This window comes from Callithrix jacchus, chromosome 19 (genome assembly GCF_049354715.1).
Source record: "Callithrix jacchus isolate 240 chromosome 19, calJac240_pri, whole genome shotgun sequence".
Lineage (NCBI taxonomy): Eukaryota > Metazoa > Chordata > Mammalia > Primates > Cebidae > Callithrix > Callithrix jacchus.
Window position 1 is genome coordinate 34783159 of NC_133520.1, and position 24060 is coordinate 34807218.

The following is a 24060-nucleotide window of genomic DNA, read 5'->3' on the forward strand; positions in this document are numbered from 1 at the left end:
GACCATGAGTGTTAATTTATTTTGAGTTAGACAAACTATTTATGTGGTAGAAATACTTATTCACTTGAAAATTTCACATTTAATTCGTTTGAGGTTACCTAAAATAAAACACATATATATTCTAAATATGTCGCTTTTCCAAAACTTATTATAAAGTGAAATTTGAATTTAAGAAGACTAATGGTCAGGCATGATGGCTTATGCCTGTAATCCCAGCACTTTGGGAGGGCAAGGCAGGTGGACCACTTGAGGTCCGGGGAATGAGACCAGCCTGGCTAACATGATGAAACCCTGACTACTAAAAATACAAAAATTAGCTGGGTGTGGTGGCGCACACCTGTCATCCCAACTTCTTGGGAGGCTGAGGCAGGAGAATCCCTTGAACCCCGGAGGCAGAGGTTGCAGTGAGCTAAAATTGTGTCACCACACCTCCAGCCTGAGCAACAGAGTGAAACTCCGTCTGAAAAACGATAATAATTAAAAAAAATAAGTCTAAGGGTGAGAAATATCAATGGATCAGATGATGAATTTCATATATGTGCTTGGTAATTTTTTCAGATTTTTTTCCCCCAGCTTTATTGAAGTATAATTGACAAATTTTAGTTGTACAACATGATGTTTTGATATATGTCCACATTGTGAAATGATTAACACAGTCAAGTGAATTAATATATCCATTGCCTCACATAGTTACCTTCTTTCTTTGTATGCCTGATAATTTAATTAAAAAAAATCAATTTGTACTCTATTCTAGAGCGATCGTGCCCTAATCCTGGAGAACTAGTAAATGGTCACATTGACATACCAGATGGCACATTATTTGGTGCTTCCATCACCTGCTCATGTAACACAGGGTAAGTTAGGGCATACCAAAACCCTGTATTTAGGAAATGAAAAAACAAATTAGGATTTAAGAAGAGATTGTTATTTTCATGACTGGTATTCACAGCTAGTAGCAACTAAAACAATCCCTCTCCTCAAAGACCCTTCAGCATGAGCTCCTCACAGTTAAATTTAGTAAAATGGGGCAAGAAAGGAAGATTTCTTATACACCAAATTCTCTGAATTTTGATTTCAGTACATATGTGATTCAATAAAAAAAATTTAAATGTGATTAATAAAAAATTTGAGATGATGATACTGCAGAAATAATTCTTCAAATGTTAAATACTAAACCAGTCTTTAATTGACCTTAATAATGAATTTGCTTATGAGTTTATCTATATGCAAACAAGCTGTTACAAAACAGCATGAGTTAAAGACATTCCTAGTGTGAAAATATTCTAAACTAAGTTCTTTGATAAGTTCTCTATGTAGGGAAAAGGAACTCACTCCTTGAGTACCATCAGTGTCTCAGACACTGTTGAAAACTTTACATTTATTTTTTCATGTCATATCTGTAAATTATTTTACTCTATTCTTTATAAAATAAAAAGATCAATATCACTTGTCTCCTATATGAAACACAGATGTCTCTATTCTTTATAAAATAAAAAGATCAATATCACTTGTCTCCTATACGAAACACAGGTGTTGGGTTAGGTCACTAACATAAAATCTGGGAAGTACTTTGAACTCTTTAAATATAAGTATATTCTATGAAGCCTGTATTTAGAACTCAGGAGTATAAAATGTTCAATCATCTATGTCATTTAAAAATGTTTTAAAATACTTTGTGTATTCTAACACATTCTCCATGCCCATAAAAAATGTGCATGTCTTATCCGTTTTTACTCTTTGGATGTCACCTTTTTAAACTTAATTTTTTTTCCTTTAAACTGCTATGTGGATTTTATCACCTACTGTTTTATCTTCACCTACTGCTATAGTCAATATTTTAAGATAATAACCTGGAGAATTTAAGGAAAGTCAAATATGTGTGAATGTAACAAACTATTTCTCTTCCTCTATTGCTTTAGGTACAAATTATATGGCGAGGCTACTATTCTTTGTCTTGTCTCAGGCAACTCTGTTCAGTGGAGTGACCCATTGCCAGAGTGCAGAGGTAAGATTTAAAAAAATCTAAGCACTCAAGTGAGTGCTCAATGATAAATTAATTTCTGCCCATTAAGAATTAGCACAACGTGTATTTGTAGCCAACCCACCTTTCAATATATGAGTGCTTTGCTAATTTTAAGACCTTTCCTAGTGATGCTTCTCAATTTATTAGCTGTGAAGATAAACCATCAAATTTTCTGAGTCCCAGTTCCTGAACTATAGAATGAGGATTAAAAATAGGGTGTTTATTGGACTTGGTCATTTATTGTCTAACCATTACCTCTAAGGTCAAGTATGATAGGTAAAAGATTTTCACCCTACACTTTTCTGTAAGAAAGTACTGTTAATCAGAGGATCTGTAAGACTTGATCACATATCCTAAAACAAGTGGCAGTGGAAGGCCTTTGACTCAGTCTCTTATTTCAAACCCATCATTTTTCGAAAACTCAGTGTTGCTTACACGCTGCTTCTTAAGATTAAAATGATTAACTGAGATAATTATTTAGAAGGGTTTTAAGGTGTGATTTTTCTTTATTATTAGAGACATAAGCTTCCTTATTGCTTATAAGGAAGCAATATGGTTTCTGCATTTGAGAATCTTCTCAATGATATGGTACAGTAATATTATAAATAGATATATATCCAGTTAAATTTATGTCAGTTAGAGACACGTGTCTCTTGGAAATTGAGAGAAATAAAATACATACAACATTTTAAAATATAGGCTTGTTTTCTTTCCATCCTTCTCTGTCTTACATGCAACTTGCCCTCCTGCAAATGACTTCTGAAGTCCCTATTGTCAAAATCATTAAGTTCAAGTTTGTGTGTGTTACTAAGAGAAGAAAACTAGAGTAGATTTAGCATAATTTATCAAGCATTTATCGATTGACACTCTGGTAGGCAATGTGTAGGGTCAACTGATACAAAGACAAATAAAATGAAGCTTTGCCATCAGGAGCCTGCTTCTGTCACACCTACCATGTGTTCTTTTTGAGATGTTCTACTACTATTTTTTTTCCTCATTGTAACTATTTTTAAATTTTCATCATTACCACCTGGTAGCACCTTTCTCATTTCCATTGTCTAGTAAGAGACATTGTAGATGATAGTAAATTAAAACAGAAAACAAGGAAACAGCTGGGCCATATCTTTTGTTTGACCCAGGCAACATGTCACAGAGTTCAGACAAACAGTCTCCCATCTGAAGCCAGTATTTTCACAAGTACCTGCTATGTCATGAACTTGACAGAAATGCAAATCTACTTTGTCTTCCTGCTTACACCAACTAGGCCACAGTCTTGCTTTCCTGTTTGGTGGCTTGAACTCCATACTGAATAATCTAATGCTCATGTTTTCCTCCTTGACTATTCTATCCTCTCTCCCACTTAGCAAGCACTGACATCTGTATCCTGCAGGAAAGAGCTCCAGTTCTTAAGCAATCCCAGTGCCTTCAGCTATCCCAGTGCCTTCAGCTATCCCAGTGCCTTCAGCAATCCCAGTGCCTTCAGCTATCCCAGTGCCTTCAGCAATCCCAGTGCCTTCAGCTATCCCAGTGCCTTCAGCAATCCCAGTGCCTTCAGCTATCCAGTGCCTTCAGCTATCCTAGTGCCTTCAGCAATCCCAGTGCCTTCAGCTATCCCAGTGCCTTCAGCTATCCCAGTGCCTTCAGCTATCCCTGGAAGGCCCTACTGCTTTTAGGGTCATTTCGATTTTTTCACATAACTTGTTTTGTTTTGACCATACCAAAAAGATTGAATGGAAAGTAAATTCTTAAACAACATACCGCTTCACCACAAGTATGCAGCCTTAGCCTATAAACACATGAGGTTACTTCGATGTCCATGCGTGAATATGGATATGAAGAAGGAAAGAACAGTAGACACATTCACTAATTGTCTATAGTTATACAGAAAACAGAGGTGATACTAGTTTATCTCTAATGGAGCCTCACTGTCAGAGGACCTGTTTGCTTATCTCTCTGCAAATGTTTTCTTTTTCAAAGTATTAGCTGACTGCTGGTACCTGCTAACCTAGAATCAACCCCTGGTGTATAATGACTGTCATCCCAGACCCTTCTCTTTATCTTAACTCCTCACATCTAATCACTGTATCATTGTACTTTACCTCCTCAGTCTGTTTTCAAACTTGTGTTTTGTCCTCCGTCTGTATACTTCTAACACAGTTTATTATTCCCTCCTGTGGACTTACAATCAGGGCCACCCCTAACATTTCCAGGGCCCAGGCAAGAATGTAAATGGTGGTCGTTGGCCTGAGACCCACCTTCTTTCAAATAGCCCTTCCCCTGCTCTAAGTGTTCTCTAGTGCACATATGTGGACAGTTTAGCCTACATATCCAAGTCATGTCCACTACATCCGCCATAACTTGTATCAACCCTCCATTGTCTTGAGTTATAGGTGAGTATGTCAGCAGAATAGACCACCCCCAAGAATATGGATCAAGGGGAGGGACCTCTCAGGCCCTAGAAGGGGTGTTGGTGAAGGGAATTCTGGGTGCTGGTTCCTGGAGCATGTTCTAGAATGGAGGAGGACTGGCTCTCATTGAGTGTATTCTCTCAGCCTACAGACATGCTCCCCATGGGGAAAGACACATCCAGAGGAAGCCAGAGCACAGCCTTTTAAAGTGTGGGGTCCAAGGCAGGAATCTTAAGATAGCAGTATCACTCTTGAACTCAGGAAACTTAAGATTCCTGCCTCCATTCTTTTACTCTATTAATGTTTCATGCATATTTCATCCAGAGCAATCTGAAACACAGATGACTTGTTTATTTCCTCCTTAGAGCTTATTCATATCTTCTATCACCTACAAAGCCCAAACTCCTTAGTATAGTGTACAAGGCAGCCATGGTCTACCTACCGCTTGACACTCAGGTCTTGCCCTCATGTTTTATGCTTTATACATGCAAACTGCTTGTGGTTTCCAGGTACCTTTTTTTTCCTTTTCTTTCTTTTTTTTTAAATTGAGACAGGGTCTCACTCTGTTGCCCAGGCTGAAGTGCAGTGGTTGCAGCCTCCACTTCCTCAGCCCAAGTGATCCTTCCACTTCAGCCTCCCTTATAGCTGGGACTACAGGTGCACACTACCATGCCCAGCTAATTTGTTTGTGTGTGTGTGTGTTATTTTTTTTTCCATAAACAGAGCTTCCTCATGTTGCCCAGGCTGGTCTTAAACTCCTGGGCTCAAGCAGTCCACCCGCCTCAGCCTCCCAAAGTGCTGGGATTACAGGCGTGAACCACCATAACTGGCTGCCCCGTCTCTACTTAGCTGTATTTTCCTTACTAATAATTAGTTCTCTAGTCCATCAGGAAGATTTCTAGGCTGGCTACTTCTATGCTAACCCTTGCATTTTGTACTGAAATTATCTCTGAATCTCTTTTCCCACTAGCTTTTAAGACATAGGAGCTATATATCTTGTTCAGCTTTGCACTTTCAATTACAGAAAACTGCCTTGCTTGTTAGGTACTAAGAAAATGTTTGAACTGAACCAATGGTACGTGCGTTCCTGCACACCCTAAGTTAGTGTAAATCAAAACAGCTTGTTCTTGCTGCTTGTTTTGATCCAAGACCTGAAGTGATTGATTTATAAATGTGCTGGCTATTCTGTGTTTTTAAGTATGTTTGATGTAACATAATTTGACATATATACATATTTAATTGCCTTTATTTTTTACAAAAAAAAAAACTTTATGCCTCTAAAGTATGTGGAACTATTGAATTTTTTCTCAGGGCAGCTGCCATGGAGTGGTCCCTTTTTACGGTATAACTAAAATAAAACTCTGCTTGTATTTACTTTACGAGTTCAGCTGCTCAGTAAGATTGTTTTGAATAAAAGTCTCTGTCTGTCAATATGTGCTAAAATTTTTTACTTTAGAAGTCAAAATATAATCCTCACATTTAAGATATTGGCTCTATCCAAAATGATCTGTGCTTAGTTCTGAAGCATGCTGCTTGAATTTTCAGCTCCTTGCATTTGTTATCATTTCCCTCTTAGAGTGAAGAGCAACGCTCTCTTCTCTGTTCTTTCTTAAAAGAATGGTACCTATTAGGTTTAAACTCAAGTTCTGGCCGGGCGCAGTGGCTCACGCCTATAATCCCAGCACTTTGGGAGGCCGAGGCGGGTTGATCACGAGGTCAAGAGATCGAGACCATCCTGGTCAACAGGGTGAAACCTTGTCTCTACTAAAAATACAAAAAATTAACTGGGCATGATGGTGCGTACCTGTAATCCCAGCTACTCAGGAGGCTGAGGCAGGAGAATTACCTGAACCCTGGAGGTGGAGGTTGCGGTGAGCCGAGATCATGCCATTGCACTCCAGCCTGGGTAACAAGAACGCAACTCCATGTCAAAAAATAAAAATAAAAATAAAATAAAATAAACTCAAGTTCTATTTCCCTGCTAAAGTCTTCTCTGACTACACTGCTTTTATCTCTAAACTCCTGCAGCATTTACCTTTCCTAGCATCATTTTGGTATGTTCAAATCTTGTAATTTCTCTTTAACATACATGTTCTGAATCTTAGCATTTCTGTGAATTGGTCTCAAGGTTAGCATTTGTCTTCTACACCCTTTGCATTCAAAGTCCCAATATACTACCAGTTACTTAATAGGCATTTATAAGCATCTCTTGTTGATAATGCTGAATTTAGAAAAAATATATTTTGACTTTTTAAAAATATAATCTTTAACATGTTTTCAACTTATTTGTAAAAATACTAGTTCTATTTATTTAAAAGATGTTTGAATTGTTTTTTAAGAAATTTATTGTCCAGCACCACCAAGCATTGACAATGGAATAATTGAAGGGGAACGTGAACATTATGGATATAGACAGTCTGTAACGTATTTGTGTAATAGAGGATTCACCATGATTGGAGACGCCTCCATTTATTGTACTGTGAATGGTGAAGAAGGAGAATGGAGTGGCCCACCACCTGTATGCACAGGTAATCAGTTTGGATAATTGCTTTATTGTTACCCTTAGGTGTATATGTTGGTTGCAGACATTCTCCGTAAGAAAAGACTGTAAAGTGTTTACATATGCATATTTGTGTTTTTCTGTGGGACACAATTTTTTTTTTAATTTTACTTTAGGTTCTGGGGTACATGTGCAGGTCATGCAGGGTTGTTGCATAGGCGCATACATAACCAGGTGGTTTGCTGCCTCTATGCCCCCTTCATCTATATCAGGCATTTCTCCCCATGTTATCCCTCCCCACCCCCTGCTGTTCTTCCCCTAGCCCCCTCCCAACTGCCCCCAGTATGTGATGCTCCTCTCCCTGAGTCCACGTGTTCGCATTGTTCAGCACCCACCTATGAGTGAGAACATGCGGTGTTTGGTTTTCTGTTCTTGGGGACACAGTTTTTCTAAAGCTTCTCAGAAAAGTCTTTGGCTGGTATACACACACACACACACACACACACACACGTATATATGATGTGTATATATAAAATAGGCCTCATATTTTTGGTGAATTTGCTTAAATTTGCTATTTTATACCATGTTGCTTTCAGTAAGTTAATATAGATGCTTTGTTTATACAAAGAGCATATAAAGTGGTTTATTAAATTGAAGGGAGAATCTTAGATTGAACTGAGGGCTCTTGATAGTGATCATACATGTTGCAACAACTGAGAAACTCTTGCCATCTGTTAACTTCACTGAATTAACATTCAATTATATTCTGCCTCCAAAATTTCTGTTATTATCCATTCTCTTTCATCTTCTAGTCTTTCAGTGTCTTTTTATACCCAGATAGTACTCTCAGAATCCTTAGAAGTGCTCTTTCAATATATTTTAAAAGAAATATTTAGAAGATCCCTGAAGCTGTGCTAAATATTTATTGCCTAATATCAGTCGGTGGCATTTGTTTAAGTAGTGGTGATTGGCAGCATGACTGAAGCATTTGAGTATTTACTTTTATAATTGAAATTTTGTTAATGTGAATTTTTAAAATTCCTTATTAAAATAGTTTTTTTATTATAAGTGTCATATATAGACATAATGACAATATTAAAGCCATGGAGATGAGTACAGAATGAGAAGGGAAAGTCTCTATCACTAGTCCTGCTCTGAGAGGTAACCATTTTTTTTATAAATTCTTGTGCTTTATTTTAGAATGTAAATAAACATATGAATATTTTTTATTTATCACATAAATAGTGTGGGCATTCATTTGTCTAACCATTCCTCTATTGATGGCAATTTAGGTTTTTTGTTCTAGTTTTCTTTTATGAGCTATTATTGCAAAGGATGCTATAATATTCTTGTACGTCTCTCACTGCACATGTATGCAAGTACATTTCTATAATAAATTTCTTGCAGTATAATTGTAACAAAGATAGGTGAATTACATTTTTCATAGATGTTCGTAACACTGCTTTTTAAAAGACTGTACCTATTTTTTCTCCCACTAAAATTACATCATTGTGCTGTTTGCATCTTTAATGATAATTGTTATAGAGATTTGACAGTGTGGGTGGTAAAATTTTTATTATTTGAATTTATTTAATTATGATGAAGTTTGGTGTACTTTTTAAATTTGGCCATTTGATCCAGTTCATATTGATTTTTCCAACTTTTATTAAATGATCATTATTTTGAGCTTAAAAACTATATGGAAGTATCCAAGTAGGTCATGGCAGGCTAATGCTTCCATTAAAACAACTATAATATCTGAATAGGTTACCAAAAAATTATATTTCTAAAGGTGTAAGATACAGCTGTGGAAGCAACAAGTTCTGAATAAACTAAAATTCCTAGGGGCAGGGGGACGAAGGCAACCCCTTCTGAAGTAAGCCAGTTTTCCCCAGGGACATTTGCTGATTCTGAACCTGAACTAAGGATCCACCTTGACCCAGACAAAAGACTACTTCTAGGAAAGAGAAACTAGCAAAGCTCTAATGGTTGTGGAAGGATAGGGTAATACACTGGGAATTGAGGTCCTCAAATGCAAAACCAATATTTCCTAAAGCCCATTTGCTAATTTGAGGGCTGCATATGAGGCTGGGAAGCTTGACCCAAAGCTTCTAAAGTATAAAATGATATCTCTCAGAACTTGATGGTATTTGGATAGTACCATCCATTTGGATGGTATTTGGATATACCCATCAGAGGAACAGACTTTTACATATCATACCACGGGTCTCCCCATTAGCACATCAGTGCTCATTTTGAAACTGTAAAGGAGAAGGACATTAGATGGCTGGACTAGGGAAGCTCTGAAGGATAGACCTGAATCTCCTGCCATCTTCCAAGCGTGAAATAATAAAGATCCACCAGGCTTTCAGTCGGAAGCCCAGAAGGGCCACTCTCAAGAAATGGAGGCAAGAGCAGAGGTAGAGAAACTGGAACCCACTTCAATTCCTAATAGGTTAAAGATATGATTACCTCAATGCAGTCTGCTTATCAGGAAGCCATATCATATCATCTGGATGTTTTATTATATAATGTTTGGCATACAATAAAAAGACTGTTAGATATGGAAGGAAGAAAGAAAATATGGCCAAATCAAGAGAAAACAAAACCAAATAAAGAATATCCAGATAATTGAGTTAGCAAACGAGGACTTTAAAATAACTGATTAACAAGTTTAAGATGATAAAAGAAAAGAGAACTTCAATAGAGAATTGGAATCTGATATTCTACAACTGGAAAATATCTGAAATTAAGAACACAATAGGTAGGTTTAGCAGTGATTCAGACAGAGCAGGAAGCTGTGTTAGGAACTGGAAGACAGATTGGTTAAAAATACATACCTAAACTGATTCACAAAGAGAAAAAGGAATGCAAAATACAGATAAAAATTTGAGACATGTTAAACTGTTCTAACACATGTTAGGAAAAGGAGAGAGAGAGAAAGTGAGAGACAAAAAGGAAAAGGTGAAGGAGGAAGAGAAGAGAAATAGGAGAAGAAGAAATATTTTAAATGATACTTACTCAGAATTTTCCAAAACTGATAAAATACATTAGCCAGCATGTTCAAGAAGGTCTCTGACTAAGCTGAATATAAAGAAAACCACTTTAAGGCACCTTATAGCAAAAACAAAAAATCTTCAAAGAAGCAACAGTAAAACTATCACTGACTTCTCAGCAAAAATGATGCAAGCCAAGACAATAAGAAAAAGAAAATCTTTAAAATATTGTAAGAAAATTACTGCTCCCCTAGAATTCTATACCCAATTAATATGTCATTCAAAACAATGCAAAAGAAGGATGTATTCAGACAAAAACCAAGAAAACTTTGCATTAGCAAACCAAACATGCACAGAATGAAAAACTCAAGGAAATTCTTCAAGTAGAATGAAAGTAATTCCAGATAAAACATGAAAATAGAAGAGGAAATGAACCCTGACAAGGGTAAATGAATACTGAGTTTACAAACAGTGAATGTAATGTCCTGTGGGGTCTGAATTATACATAGAATACAAATGCACAATAACAATAATGCAAAATGCAGAAAGAGGGAAATTCATTTAAAGGTTACACAGTTCTAGCAGTACTGAAAAAGTGGTAAAAGTGATAGTTTCCTGGATTGACTTATAGTCTACCAAATATTGTGATCTCTAGGATTGCTACAAATGAATGACAGAAGGATGCATAAATACATAACCTAATAAAAGAATGACAATGGATATTCCAAAAGAGAACAAGAGAGAGAGAGAAGCAGAAGGGAACACAAAATAGATGGGTGAAATAGAAAACTAATAAGGTGATTGATATAAACCCTTGTATGTAAGTAATTACATTAAGGGTAATTTGACCAAGATTGTCAGACTAGATTTTAAAAGGAACCTAGTTCTTTACTATTCACAAGTACAATTTAATTACAAGAACACAGAATAGTTGAAAGTAAAGGATGGAAAAATACACCATGCAAACATCAACCCTTCAAAATAAACTGACACAGTTACATTAATATCAATGTATATTTTAAGATGAAACAGCTCATAATGATAAGAGGCCAACTCAACAGTAATATATCACAATCCAGAATCTATATGTACTAGATAAAATAGCTTCAATCTGTATGTAGCAAAAATGGACAGAAGAACAGATAAATACACACTCACAGTCGGAGAATTCCACACCTATCTCGATAGCTAATAGGACGAGCAGCCAAAAATCTGTGAGACTAAAGAAGATCTGAGCAACAATTAAACATAGATACATATAAGAGCATTGAACCTCATTAGGACCAGTGGCCATTATTTTTTTTCGAGTGCACACAGGATATTTACCAAAATTGACCATATACTGGGTTCTAAGCTACAATACATTGCAGAAGATTGAAGTTACTCAGAGCATACCTCCTAGCCACAGTGCAATTAAACTCGATACCAGTAATAAAAAGATAACTAAAAAATTAATTTCTAGGAAATTTAAACTCTAAGGTAGTATATAAATTCCCTGGGTCAAAACTGAGAACTAACTTGATAGAACAAATAACAATTTTTATATAGGAGGGCCTTAGAAAGGTTTGTACAAAAACTTATCCTAATAATAATTATCATTGTTTGAGTGCCGGCTAAATGCTGTGTTACCTGCTAGGCATTTCACCTGTGTTACCTGCTGTGTTACCTGCTAGGCATTTCACCTGTGTTACCTGCTGTGGTACCTGCTAGGCATTTCACCTGTGTTACCTGCTGTGGTACCTGCTAGGCATTTTACCTACTAGGATTTATCCCTTACAGCAGCCTGTGAAAAAAACGACCAATACCGTCTGAGTTCCTAGGGCGTCCTGTTTTTGATGGGGATGTCAGCAGTCATCCTGGATGATGTAATCTCATGCTTTAGGGACAGACACTATGAAAGAGCTTACTCCGTTATTTCCCTTAATTCTTATAATTATGCAGTCTGTTTGGCTTCTATCCTCATTTTGCAGATGAGGAAACTATAGCTTAGAGGGGTTAGTCACTAGTATGTGGTGAAATCAGGCATTGACACTACTCAATACTGCTTCAACAGGGACTTTGTATAAGCAACCCAATGGCAGATGGGCTCTGAAGACCTAAAAAGTTGCTCTGCTGTTAGGTTTGTGCTTTTCAGAATATGTTTTTATGAAAGTTTCATCAGACTTGTTATCTAGTCTGAAATCTAAAGAGGAACTTATGTATGGAAAGTTGCTAACCATCACAAGAGAAGTAAGTTATTTTTATTCAGACTCAAGTATTACTTTAAAAAAGAAGTGAAACAAAGCAAGTTATCACGCTCATTAAGGTTTCCTAAAAGCGGTGGAAAAGGTAGCTGTGCTGTGATTGTCTCTGTTGGCCTAGTGACTGCATCCTGTTGTTCTTTAGTATTAGCCACAGAAGATAACTTGGGAGAGAAGGCAGAGACGTGCCACAGGATAAGATCTCGAGTGACTCTAACTTTGATTTATTTCACAAGAAGCAGCTTAAGCACCTCAGTATAATTTGTTATCAAGTCTGCTTTAGTCACCCGTAGGTATAATTTATATCCAAGCAAAAGCAATTTAGCACTTCAGCTCCTTGAGAAATATACAGTAAGACTTGGTTTCCTGAAAGTCATACCTAGGTGTTTGTGGGGAGAGAGAGAGGATAGCCACAGAGCAAGTAACAGCTAAGAATCTTAATGTGGCCAGCAGTGTTCAGCTAACTTATTTCTTAACCTTTTCCTTCACAGGAAAATCTGTAACTTCCACAGCCCCACCAACAGTTCAGAAATCTACCACAGTAAATGTTCCAACTACAGAAGCTTCATCAACTTCTCAGGAAACTTCAACTTCTCAGGAAACTTCAACTTCTCATAAAACTGCTCAGAAAACTACCACAGCAAATGCTCAAGGTACAGAAACTCCATCAGTTCTTCAAAAACACACCACAGCAAATGTCTCAGCTACAGTAGTCACACCAGCACTCCAGAAACCCACCACAATAAATGTTCCAGCTACAGGATTTTCATCAGTATCTCAAAAACGTACCACAGTAAATGTTCCAGGTACAGGAGTCTCATCAACACCTCAAAGATACACCACAGTACATGTTTCAGCTACAGGAGTCCCATCAATACCTCAACAAAACACCAGTGTAAATGTTTCAGCTACAGAAGTCTCACCAATTCCTCAGAAACCTACCACAGTAAATGTTTCAGCTACAGGAACCCCACCAATTCCTCAGAAACCCACTAGAGCAAATGATTCAGCCACCAAAGCCCCAGCAACAGCTCAGACATCTCTCATATCAAAAACCTTATCTACAAGGACCCCTCCTGCAGCTGAGAATCCTATAATGACAAATGCTTCTGCTGCACAGCCCACACTAACAGCCCAAAGATTGACCACAGAAAAAGTTCCATTTACGCAGAGTCTTCCCACAACACGAAAGTCCACTAATGTACATTCCCCAGTGTCTAACGGTCTCAAGAGTACACAAAGATTCCCTTCTGCTCATATTACAGCAACACAGAGTACACCTCTTTCTAGGACAACCACGCATTCTCATGAAACAACCTCAAGTAAAGGAAGTGGAACCGGTTCAGGTCAGTTGACACTGTTCAGGTTTACTGAGTATGGATCTAATGTGCTATGGTGGAAATAGGAACTTGACCAAGATTGCGGGGTTAAATGATCTCTAATTTATTGTAGCCAGAGTTTTTCATACTAATAGTTTTTACTTTCTTTGGAGATGGACTTGGATTGTACTAGGGCAAATCTTTAAAAAAAGAAACTTTTACAATAATAGAGGAAAAGACTGTGGCCCCATTAAAAAATTCTAGATTAAGATTGGCAAAGAAATTCTGTTCTCTGCAGTAGTTTTAGAGAGTCGTCGAATACTTTCAGACTTCTTCAAAGAACCAAATATGTGCTGTCTTTAAGGCTGAGTCCTGGGTCTAGTTCATTAACAGAGTCCCATCCCTCAAAGCATGCCAAGGAATCTTTCCAGATTCCCTAGAGTTGCAGATTTGGTAAAGCATCTCAATAGTGTCATCTAAGTAATTGAAAATACAGAGATTCTTTCAAATAGTTTGTGTTATTACAAGGCTCTATAAATGATAGCTTCCCAGTGGCACCAATAATTGTGTTGTATCTAAAGTTCTACCCATCATGACTATATTTTCAAAATGATTTTATACATTTCATAATTGTTACCTTGAAACCTATTCTGCCAGCACCTGGATATTTTTAAGAATTACGTCATGGATATTATTCTTAAAGTTCCCTAATACATTTCTGCAGCCCATTTTTCTCCCTCTAAGGCAATTACTGCCCTGAGGCTAATGTGCTTACTTCCTGTCTATTTGCGTGTTTATACTCCATGTATGTATCCATAAGTAGTACATAATATTGTTTCATATTTTTAAAATAATATACAGAAACTGTATGTTATATGTTTCATTATCTAACTTTTAGCACTCAACATTGATTTTGTGGCCTATATTGATTCATTTAGATTTAGTTCACTAATTTTAATTCTTCATGGGGATTTTTACTTTAAAATTTTATGACATCTCTTGGTCTAAAATTTCGAGGTCTAATACATCCAGTTTTTAATAGCATAAGGCAAAGAGAAATAAGCGTCACTTATAAATGTGTTATAGAACTAACTTTATTGACATATTTCCTTCTGTAAAAAGTATAAGATAATTTAACAAATTTAAACTGAACTGAATGAGTCAATTATAATAATAAAAATATCAATGCTTGGAATCAAATTGTACTCTTAGATACAATTAATTTACTCTTTCAGGGCACAATATAATATGCCATATTTGACTATTATTGAAAACAAAATTGTAGCGACCACTTACTGAATAGATAATGACATGTTCCATTTACCTTCTATTTGATGCCACTCATCCATACTAGAGCCTTGCAAAGTATCTTTAGTTTTATTTTTTAGATGAGGAATTAGAGGCTTAGAGATTGATTCATACAGTTTATATCCAGTGCACAGTTTCATCCTACATTTTTTCGGCTGAGTATATTACCTGTTCTAAAGGGTACCCTGAGTAAATGTGTTCACCTCACTTAGGAGAGCAGTTATTTATTGTTATAAATATGCTTGTATGATAGTAAATTTATTTTTGCAATGCTTCACTCATAGTCACTCAAATGTATAAATAATAACGTGATATGGCAGTTTTGAGTTTTGATATAGTCTGTTGAAAGGGACTTAGGCTTCTTATAGTTTCTTGATAGTAGGATTGGGTCAGCAATTATTTACTGTTTAAGTTTTCAAACCTGTTTATTGTCCTCAAGTCTTAAAACCAAATTTAAATGATGTTTGTTTTGGTATTCAGTAACTCTTTATCGTAATTTATATTTACGGTGTTGATTCTGTTGAACAGTTATAATAATGTTTATATTACACTTGATTAAGTTAATATTTAATTGTTTTCATAAGTTTATAATTATTTCATTTATGGAAATTTGATGAGTTTTCAAGTGCAGTTTATTGATAGTATATGCAATTGCTAGCAAATCAATGACTTTGACAAATTTTTATTTTTAATCCTTTTTTTTTCCTTCATCTGTAGGTACTACCATTCTTCTATCTGGTAAGTTTGGCTCTCAGGCAGTTAAAAGAAATTGTTTTCACTGTGAGATATACAATTCATATTCCTGGAATATAATACTGTCTTCTTGGTTTTAAAAAATTTATCCTGCAATTTATTTTTAAACTTTTTAGTATGGAAAACTTTAAACATCACTCAGGTAGGGAAAATAGTACAATGAATCCTCTTACACTCACTCAGTTTCTGTAATTTTCAACTCATGGATACCCACTTCCCCCACACTCCCTGGATTATTTTGAAGATAATACCAGACATCGTATCATTTTCTTCATAAACATTTCACTAAGTAACCTTTATAAAAACATGACCACATGGCATACCTAAAAAAATCCAGTAATTAATTCCTTAATATCAGCAAATATTTATTCAGTATCCAAACTTCCCTGATTATCTTAAAAGTTTTAAATTGATACATATGTTTTATGTGTTTATGGGGTACTTGTGATATTTTGTTACACGCATGGACTGTGTGATTCTCAAGTCATTATTTGCGGTATTCATCATCTTGAGTTTTATTTCTGTATGTTGGTAACATTTTAGGTCCTTTCTTCTAGTGACTATGAAAAACGTATACTATTGTGAACTATACTCATCCTACTCTGCTATCGAATATTGGAACGTAAACCTTCTATCTAACTGCATGCTTATACCCATTGGCCAAAGTCTCTTCATCCTCCCTCCTACTCACATCCTTTTCCAGCCTCTGGTAGCTAACATTCTACTCTCTACCTCCATGAGAACTTTTTTAGGTCTCACATGTGAGGAAGAGCATGTGATATTCGTCTTTCTTGCTTGGCTTATTTCATTGAATATAATGGCCTCTAGCTCCATTCATGTTTCTGCCAATTACAAGATTTTATTCTTTTTATGGCTGTATGTATTCTAGTCTATATATATGCTAGATTTTTTTTCTTTTCTTTTTCTTTTTCTTTTTTTTTTTTTAGAGATAGGGTCTTGGCCTGTCACCCAGGCTGGTGTGCAGTGGCGTGATCATAGTTCACTGCAGTCTCGAACTCCAGGGCGCAAGCGATTCTTCCACTTCAGCTACCCAAGTATCTGGTACTACAGGCATGTGCCAAGACGCCCAGCTAGGTTTTCGAAATTTATTTTTTGTAGAAACAGGGTTTTGCTATGTTGCCCACGCTGGATTCGAACTCATGGCCATATGCGATTCTTCTGGACTCTCAAAACATTGAGATTTTAAGTGTGAGCCACCACACCTGGCCTCACGTTTTTTTTATCCATTTGTACATTGATGGACACTTAGATCATTCCATATCTTTGCTATTGTGAATAGTGCTTCAATAAATATATGAATGTACATATCTTTTTGATGTATTGACTTATTTTCCTTTCAATAAATACCCAGTAGTGGGATTGCTGGATCATAAGATAATTCTATTTTTAATTTTTTCAGGAATCTCCATATTGTTTTCCATAGTGGCTGTACAAATTTACATTCTCACCAACAGTATATAAGATTTCCCTTTTCTTCACATCCTTACCAGCATTTGTTTTTTGTCTAAAAATGGCCATTCTAACTGGGGGTAAGAACTGATATCTCATTGTGGTCTTTTTTTTGCATTTCCATGATAATTAGTGATGAGCAGGTTTTCATCTACCTGTTGGCCATTTATATTTTGTCTTTTGATAAATGTCTGTTCATGTCTTTTGCCCAATTTTTAGTGTGATTATTTGTTTTTTGCTGGTAAGTTGAGCTCCTTGTATATTCTGGATATTAGTACCTTTACAGATATATAGTTTGTAGATATTTTCTTCCGTTTAACAGGTTGTCTCTTCACTCTGTTAATTGTTTCCTTTGCTGTATACAAACTTTTTAGTTTAATATAGTCCTACTTATCTATTTTTGTTTTTATTGTCCGTGCTTTTGAGTACTTAACCATTAAACCTTGACTAGACTAATGCCCCTAAGAGTTTTCCTGATTTTTTTTCTAGTAATTTTATAGTTGTGGATCTTACGTTTAAGTTTTTGATTCATCTTGATTTGATTTTTGTATATGGTGAGAGGCAGAGGTCCAGCTTCATTCTTCTGCATGTGCATATTCAGTTTTCCCAGCACCATTTATTGAAGAAGATATCTTTTTTCCAGTGTATGTTCTTGGCACCTTTGTAAAATAAAGTCAGTTAGCTATAAATGTGTGGATTTACTTCTGGGTTCTATATTCTGTTCCATTATTCTGTGTGCCTGTTTTTATAACAATACTATGCTGTTTTGGTTACTATAACCTTATATTTTGAAGTCAGGTAATATGATGCTGCCAGCTTTGTTGTTTTTGCTCAGGTTGTGTTAGCTATTTGGGCTCACAATAATTTTAGGATTTTCTATTTCTGTGAAAAATGATATATCTTGGTAGGAGCCGTATTGAATTTTTAGATTCCTTTGGGCAGTATAGTCATTTTAACAATTATAATTCTTATTATAGTCTGTGAGCATGGGATGACTTTCCCTTTGTATCCTCTTCAATGCCTTTTTTTTTTTTTTTGAGACAGAGTTTCACTCTTGTTACCCAGGCTGGAGTACAATGGCGCGATCTCAGCTCACCACAACCTCTGTCTCCTGGGTTCAGGCAATTCTCCTGCCTCAGCCTCTTGAGTAGCTGGGATTACAGGCACGCGCCACCGTGCCCAGCTAATTTTTTGTATTTTTAGTAGAGACAGGTTTTCACTATGTTGACCAGGATAGTCTCGATCTCTTGACCTCGTGATCCATCTGCCTCAGCCTCCCAAAGTGCTGGGATTACAGGCGTGAGCCACCTTACCCGGCCCCTATTCAATGCCTTTTATCTGTGTTTTCTAGTTTTCCTTGTAGAGGTCTTTAACCTCCTCAGTTAAATCTGTTCCTAGGTATTTTATTTATTTATTTATTTAGTCATTGTAAATGGGATTGCCTTCTTGATTTCTTTCTCAGTTCTTTCATTACTGTATAGAAATGTTTATTTTTGTATGTTGATTTTGTATCCTGCAACTCTACTGCATTTATCAGATCTAAGAGTTTTTGGTGAAGTCTTTAGGGAATCTTTTTTAAACATATAAAATCATATCTTTAGCAAAGAGGGACAATTTGACTTCTTTTCCAGTTTGGATGCCTTTTTAAATTTCTTTTGCCTGGTTGCAAGTTAATGAAATTGAAAACTTGGTTCTCTCTGAGCCAGATGAAAACTTGGTTATTCAATGAAATGAAAACTAGGACTTCCAGCACTGTGTTGAATAGAAGTGGTGAAAATAGGTATCCTTCTCTTAGATCCAGTTCTTAGAAGAAAGGCTTTCAGCTTTTCCCCATTCAATAGAATATTAGCTATGGGTTTGTCATGTGTGACCTTTATTGTGTTAACATGTTCCTTCTTTGCCTAGTTTGTTGAGAGTTTTATTGATCTGTGTATGTCTAATCATCCTTGCATCCCAGGTCGAAATCCCACTTGGTCATGGTGTACTAATTTTTTGATGTGGTGTTGGATTTGGTTTGCTAATATTTTGTTGAAAATTTTTGTGTCTATATTTATGAAGGATATTGGCCTGTGGTTTTTGTTGTTCTTTTACATTTTTGTCTGCTAATATTTTGTTGAAATTTTTTGTGTCTATATTTATGAAGGATATTGGCCTGTGGTTTTGTTGTTCTTTTACATTTTTGTCTGGTTTTGGTATCAGGGTAATGCTGGCCTTGAAGAATGAGTTAGGGAAAGTTTTCTCCTCTTCAATTTTTTTTGAATAGTTTCAGGAGGATTGGTATTAATTCTCCTTGATATGTTTGGTAGCATTTAGTTTTGAATCCATCCAATCGTGGGCTTTTCTTTGTTGGAGACTTTTTATTATGATTCAGTCTTACTGCCTATTATTGGTCTTTTCAGATTCTCTATTTCTTCCTGGCTCAATCTTGATAGGGCCATGTCTCCAAGAATGTATTCATTTCCTCTAGGTTTTCCAGTTTGTCAATGTATAGTTGTTCATAATAGTATCTGATATTTTGTATTTTTGTGGTATCAGTTTTAATGTCTCTTTTTTCATTTCTGATTTTATTTGGATCTTCTCTCATTTTTTCTTGGTTAGTCTAGCAATTGGTTTATCAAATTTGTTTATCTTTTCAAAAAAGCAAGTTTTCATTTTATTGTTTTTTAGTCTCTATTTTGTTTAGTTCTGCTCTGATTTTTCTATTTCTTTCCTTCTCCTAATTTTGGAGTTGATTTGTTCTTCCTTCTCTATTTCCTTAAGATACAAATGATTGTTCATTTGAAATCTTTCTACTTTTTTGATGTAATCTTTATTGCTGTAAACTTTCCTGTTAGCACTGATTTTGCTGTGTCTAATAAGTTTTCCTACACTGTTTCCCTTTCTATTTTTTCAAGAATTTTTTCATTTCATCCTTAATTTCTCCCTTGACCTAATGGTCATTCAGAAGCATGTTGTTTAATTTCCATTTATTTGTACAGTTTCCAAAGTTTCAGTTGTTATTAATTTCTAGTTTAATTCCATTATGGTTTAAGAAGATACTTGATATAATTTTTGACTTTTTCAAATTTATTGAGACTTGTTTGGTATCCTAACATATGTTCTATTCTGGAGATTGTTTCATATGCCATTGAGAAAATTCTGTAGCTATGGAGTGAACTCTTCTGTTTATGTAGGTCCATTTGGTCTAATATGCAGTTTAAATCCAATGTTTCTTTATTAACTTTTTGTTTAAATGAGCCAGTTTAAATCCGATGCTTCTTTATTAACTTTTTGTTCAAATGAGCTAATGCTGACAGTGGGATGTTGAAGTTCTGAACAATTATTGTATTGGAGTCTATCCCTTTACATCTGACAATATTTGCTTTATATGGTTAGGTGCTCCAGGATTCGGTGTATACATGTTTGGAACTGTTATATCCTCTTGCTGAATTGATCTGAATTGTTATATCAATTATGTAATGACCTTGTTTGTCTCTTTTTACTGTTTTTGACCTAAACTCTGTTTTATCTGATATAAATATAGCTAATCCTGTTTGTGTTTGGTTTGTGTTAGCATGGAGTATCTTTTGCTATCTCTTTATTTTCAGTCACAATGTGTTTTTACAGATGAGATGAGTTTCTTGAAAGAAACATATAGGTGGATTGTGTATTTTTTCATCCATTCAGCCAGTATACACCTTTTAAGAAGAAAGTTTAATCTGTTTACATTCAGGGTTATTGTTAATAGGTGAGGGATTATTCCTGTCATTTTATTAATTGATTTCTGTTTGTTTTATTTCTTTTGTGCTCTCTTATTATTGTGATGTGGAGCTCTTCTGCCATAACGTTTTAGTCTTTTCTTCTTTGTGTATTTGATCTACCAGTGGTTTTTTAAATTTCTGCTTTGTTTTCACAATTGTAGATATTATTCATTTTCTTCTGGGTATAGCACTCCCTTAAGCGTTTCTTGTAACCCATCTCATAGTGATGAATTCCATCAGCTTTCTTTTGTCTGGGAAAGATAATATTTCACCTTCATTTATGAAAGATAACTTCCTAAGTTTAGTATCTTTGATTAGTAGTCTTTTTCTTTCAGAACTTTGAGTATATCATCCCATTCTCTCCTAATCTGTAAGGTTTCTGCTGAGAAATCCATTGTTAATCTGATGGGGGTTCCTTTATAAGTGACTAGATGCTTTTCCCTTGCTATTTTTAGAACTCTCTGTTTTTGACTTTTGACAGTTTGCCTATAACTTGCCATGGAGAAGACCCTTTTTTTTTTCTTGGTATTGAGACAGAGTCTCATTCTGTCACCCAGCCTGGAGTGCAGTGGCACAATCTTGGTTCACTGTAACCTCTGTCTTCCGAGTTCAAATGATTCTCCCACCTCAGCCTTCCAAGTAGTAGCTGGGATTATAGGCATGTGTTACCACACCCGGTTAATTTTTCTATTTTTAATAGAGACAGGGTTTCACCATGTTGGCCAGGCTGGTCTCAAACTCCTGACCTCTTTCCACCTTGGCCTCCCAAAGTGCTGGGATTACAGGTGCGAGCCACCATGCCTGGCCAGAGAAGACCTTTTTAAATTGTATCTACTTGGTGATCTCTGAGCCTCTTGTGTCTGGATGTCTAAATCTCTTGTTAGACTTGAGAAATTTTCCTCTGTTGTTTAAGTAATAGATTTTCTAATCCATTCACTTTTTCATCACCTTCTGAGACTCCCAAAATTTGAATAATTGGTCACTTTAGGTTGTCCCATATGTCATGTAAGCTTTGCACATTCTTTTTTATTCTTTTTTCCTAATTTTTATCTGACAGTGTTATTTCAAAAGACCTGTCTTCAAGTTCTGAGATTCATTCTTCTGCTTGATCTAGTCTGTTATTGATGAAATTTCCATAGTAAATGAAGCTTGTGTTGTGAACTTTAAATCTATTCTCCCATTGGCTCTGTATAAGTGTTTCCCTATTTTTGGGTGGGGGGGTGGTTAACTCTTGCTCTCTCCTCACCAAAGACCTTTTTAGATATTTTTTCTTGATGATTGTTCACCACACATATTCTGTAAATCTGTTTATGTATCACATATATATCTGTACTCTACACTTCCAAAAAAGAAAATTTTTTTTCACTTTCATCAGGTATCACCCCCATTGAGAATGCATGCTTTCTGTTGGTTTTTGTCTTTGTTTTTATTTTTAAAGACAAATCATATAGAAGAAAGAACTAACCTCTGGAGTCAAACCAGTCAGATGTTGTTTTGAATCCTGTTTTATTCACTTAGTAATTATTCAACCCAAGTGATTAACTTAATCTCTCTGAAGCTCAATTTTCTCATTTAAGAGATAGAGATTGTGATTCCTATGTGAAGTGTTTGAAGCTTAATGTGATTAGTGGATATGAAAACTCCTAGCAGTCCTAAAAGTTGAATAAATATTAGCTTAAAGAAGTCATTTCAGGCCATCACTATTGTTTTCCTAAGATGGATTTCTGATAATTTTATCACTCTCTCTGGTCACACCAAAGAATAAGAGCAGTCTTTTATTCAGGTAATTCTTGCATGTTTTTCTGTGGCAAGTACTGTACTGAGACTTTTTAAAAATGTATTATTTCATATTCTTCTCACAACAGTCTTATAGTGTAGCATTTATACCCCATTTTCAGCTGAAAGAATTGAGGTTTTGTAAGATTTGTAACTTGCCCTTCACAGAGCTAGTAAGCAGTAAATAGAGGCAGATGATTCGTTTCCTATTACCAGGCTTTTTGTTTGTTTTTGAGACAGGGTTTCACTCTGTTGCCAGGCCGGTGTGTAGTGGTACAATTTCATCTCATTGCAACCTCTGCGTCCCCAGGCCCAAGTGATCCTCCCCAGGTACTTTAAAAGATAGACAGATGTTCATCTTAGTAGCAGACCAAAAGGTTGTATAACCCAAATTGGAAAATTAAGCTGCCCTGATATCCTACAAGTATCGCTTTATTCCCCTCTGTTGCTGAAGTCCTATATTGAGACATTCATAAATCCATCATGGGGACTAATAGATCAGTTTAAAAAATAATAAATAAAAAGTCAGGAAATAATGAAATACAGAAAATATTTTTTTCCGTATTCTCTAACAATTTTGTACTTATTTATCCTTTATACATCTACTGGAATAAAGCATATATTACAGACTAGCCCAAATCTAACTGTACTTTCAAGAATCTTGAATCTTTTTTTTGTTTTCTTTTTTATGATGGAGTCTCGCTCTGTTGCCCAGGCTGGAGTGCAATGGTGCCATCTGGGCTCACTGCAGCCTCCACCTCCCAGGTTCAAGCAATTCTCCTGGCACAGCCTCCTGAGTAATTGGGATTACAGGTGCCCACCACCACACCCTGCTAATTTTTGCATTTTTAGTAGAGACAGGGGTTTCACCATGTTGGTCAGGCTGGTCTTGAACTCCTGACCTTGTGATCCACCCACCTTGGCCTCCCAAAGTGCTGGGATTACAGGCATGAGTCACCGCACCCGGCCAAGAGTCTTGAATCTTAAGTAGCTCTTTGAAATTAATAAGATGTCTTTATTATGTCTTATTACATGCCCCATACATGACAAAATTCAGTCCCATTATAAAGTGACTTCAGTTTTCTGCCTGTTATTCAGGTTTAAGTCAGATAATATAATTATATCATCTTTCTGTGATATGTTTAGTCTGGAAAAGGAAGTATGTGAATTTCCCTTATTTAAAAAACTTGAAGAAATACAGAGGTACAGAAAATCCAGTGATGATGGCAAGACACTTAAAGGGTCCTGTGGATGTCTCTCTGAGGAGGCGGAGTTGAATCTGCATTTAAAAAATGGAAAATGTAAGGGTTACTCAAGCATACTGTTTTTTAAATCATCTACAGAAATCTCTTCCCAGGGTGACTTCACTTGCCCATAGGCCCTTTATTTTGTTATATTAAGTCTGATATAAGCAAGAACAAAACCTATCCACAACTTTGTTATTTCATAGCACATGGATTGCATTTCCACTTTGTTAGATAAACAAGTTAGATCTTTTAAAGTAGCTGGGTCATCCCACATTTCTTT

General features: G+C 35.9%; 1 protein-coding gene across 12 annotated transcripts in view; it reads left to right on the plus strand.

Moving 5' to 3' along the window:
- Positions 1-24060, plus strand: part of CD55 (CD55 molecule (Cromer blood group)) — a 37274-nt gene that overhangs the window by 3103 nt on the left and 10111 nt on the right. For 5 of the 12 annotated variants that reach the window (XR_013529878.1, XR_013529879.1, XM_054248211.2 and 2 more), the window contains exons 4-9: positions 755-854; positions 1920-2005; positions 6771-6959; positions 12659-12820; positions 13433-13513; positions 15512-15532. Coding sequence is in view for 8 of the 12 variants with exons in the window: in XM_054248211.2 (XP_054104186.2) it covers positions 755-854; positions 1920-2005; positions 6771-6959; positions 12659-12820; positions 13433-13513; positions 15512-15532 (639 nt within the window). In the remaining 4 variants the exon portion in view is untranslated. Of the gene's footprint in view, positions 1-754; positions 855-1919; positions 2006-6770; positions 6960-12658; positions 12821-13432; positions 13514-15511; positions 15533-16494; positions 16874-24060 lie in introns of those variants that run through there. The other 7 variants (XR_013529880.1, XR_013529881.1, XM_054248213.2 and 4 more) reach the window with 3 other exon arrangements.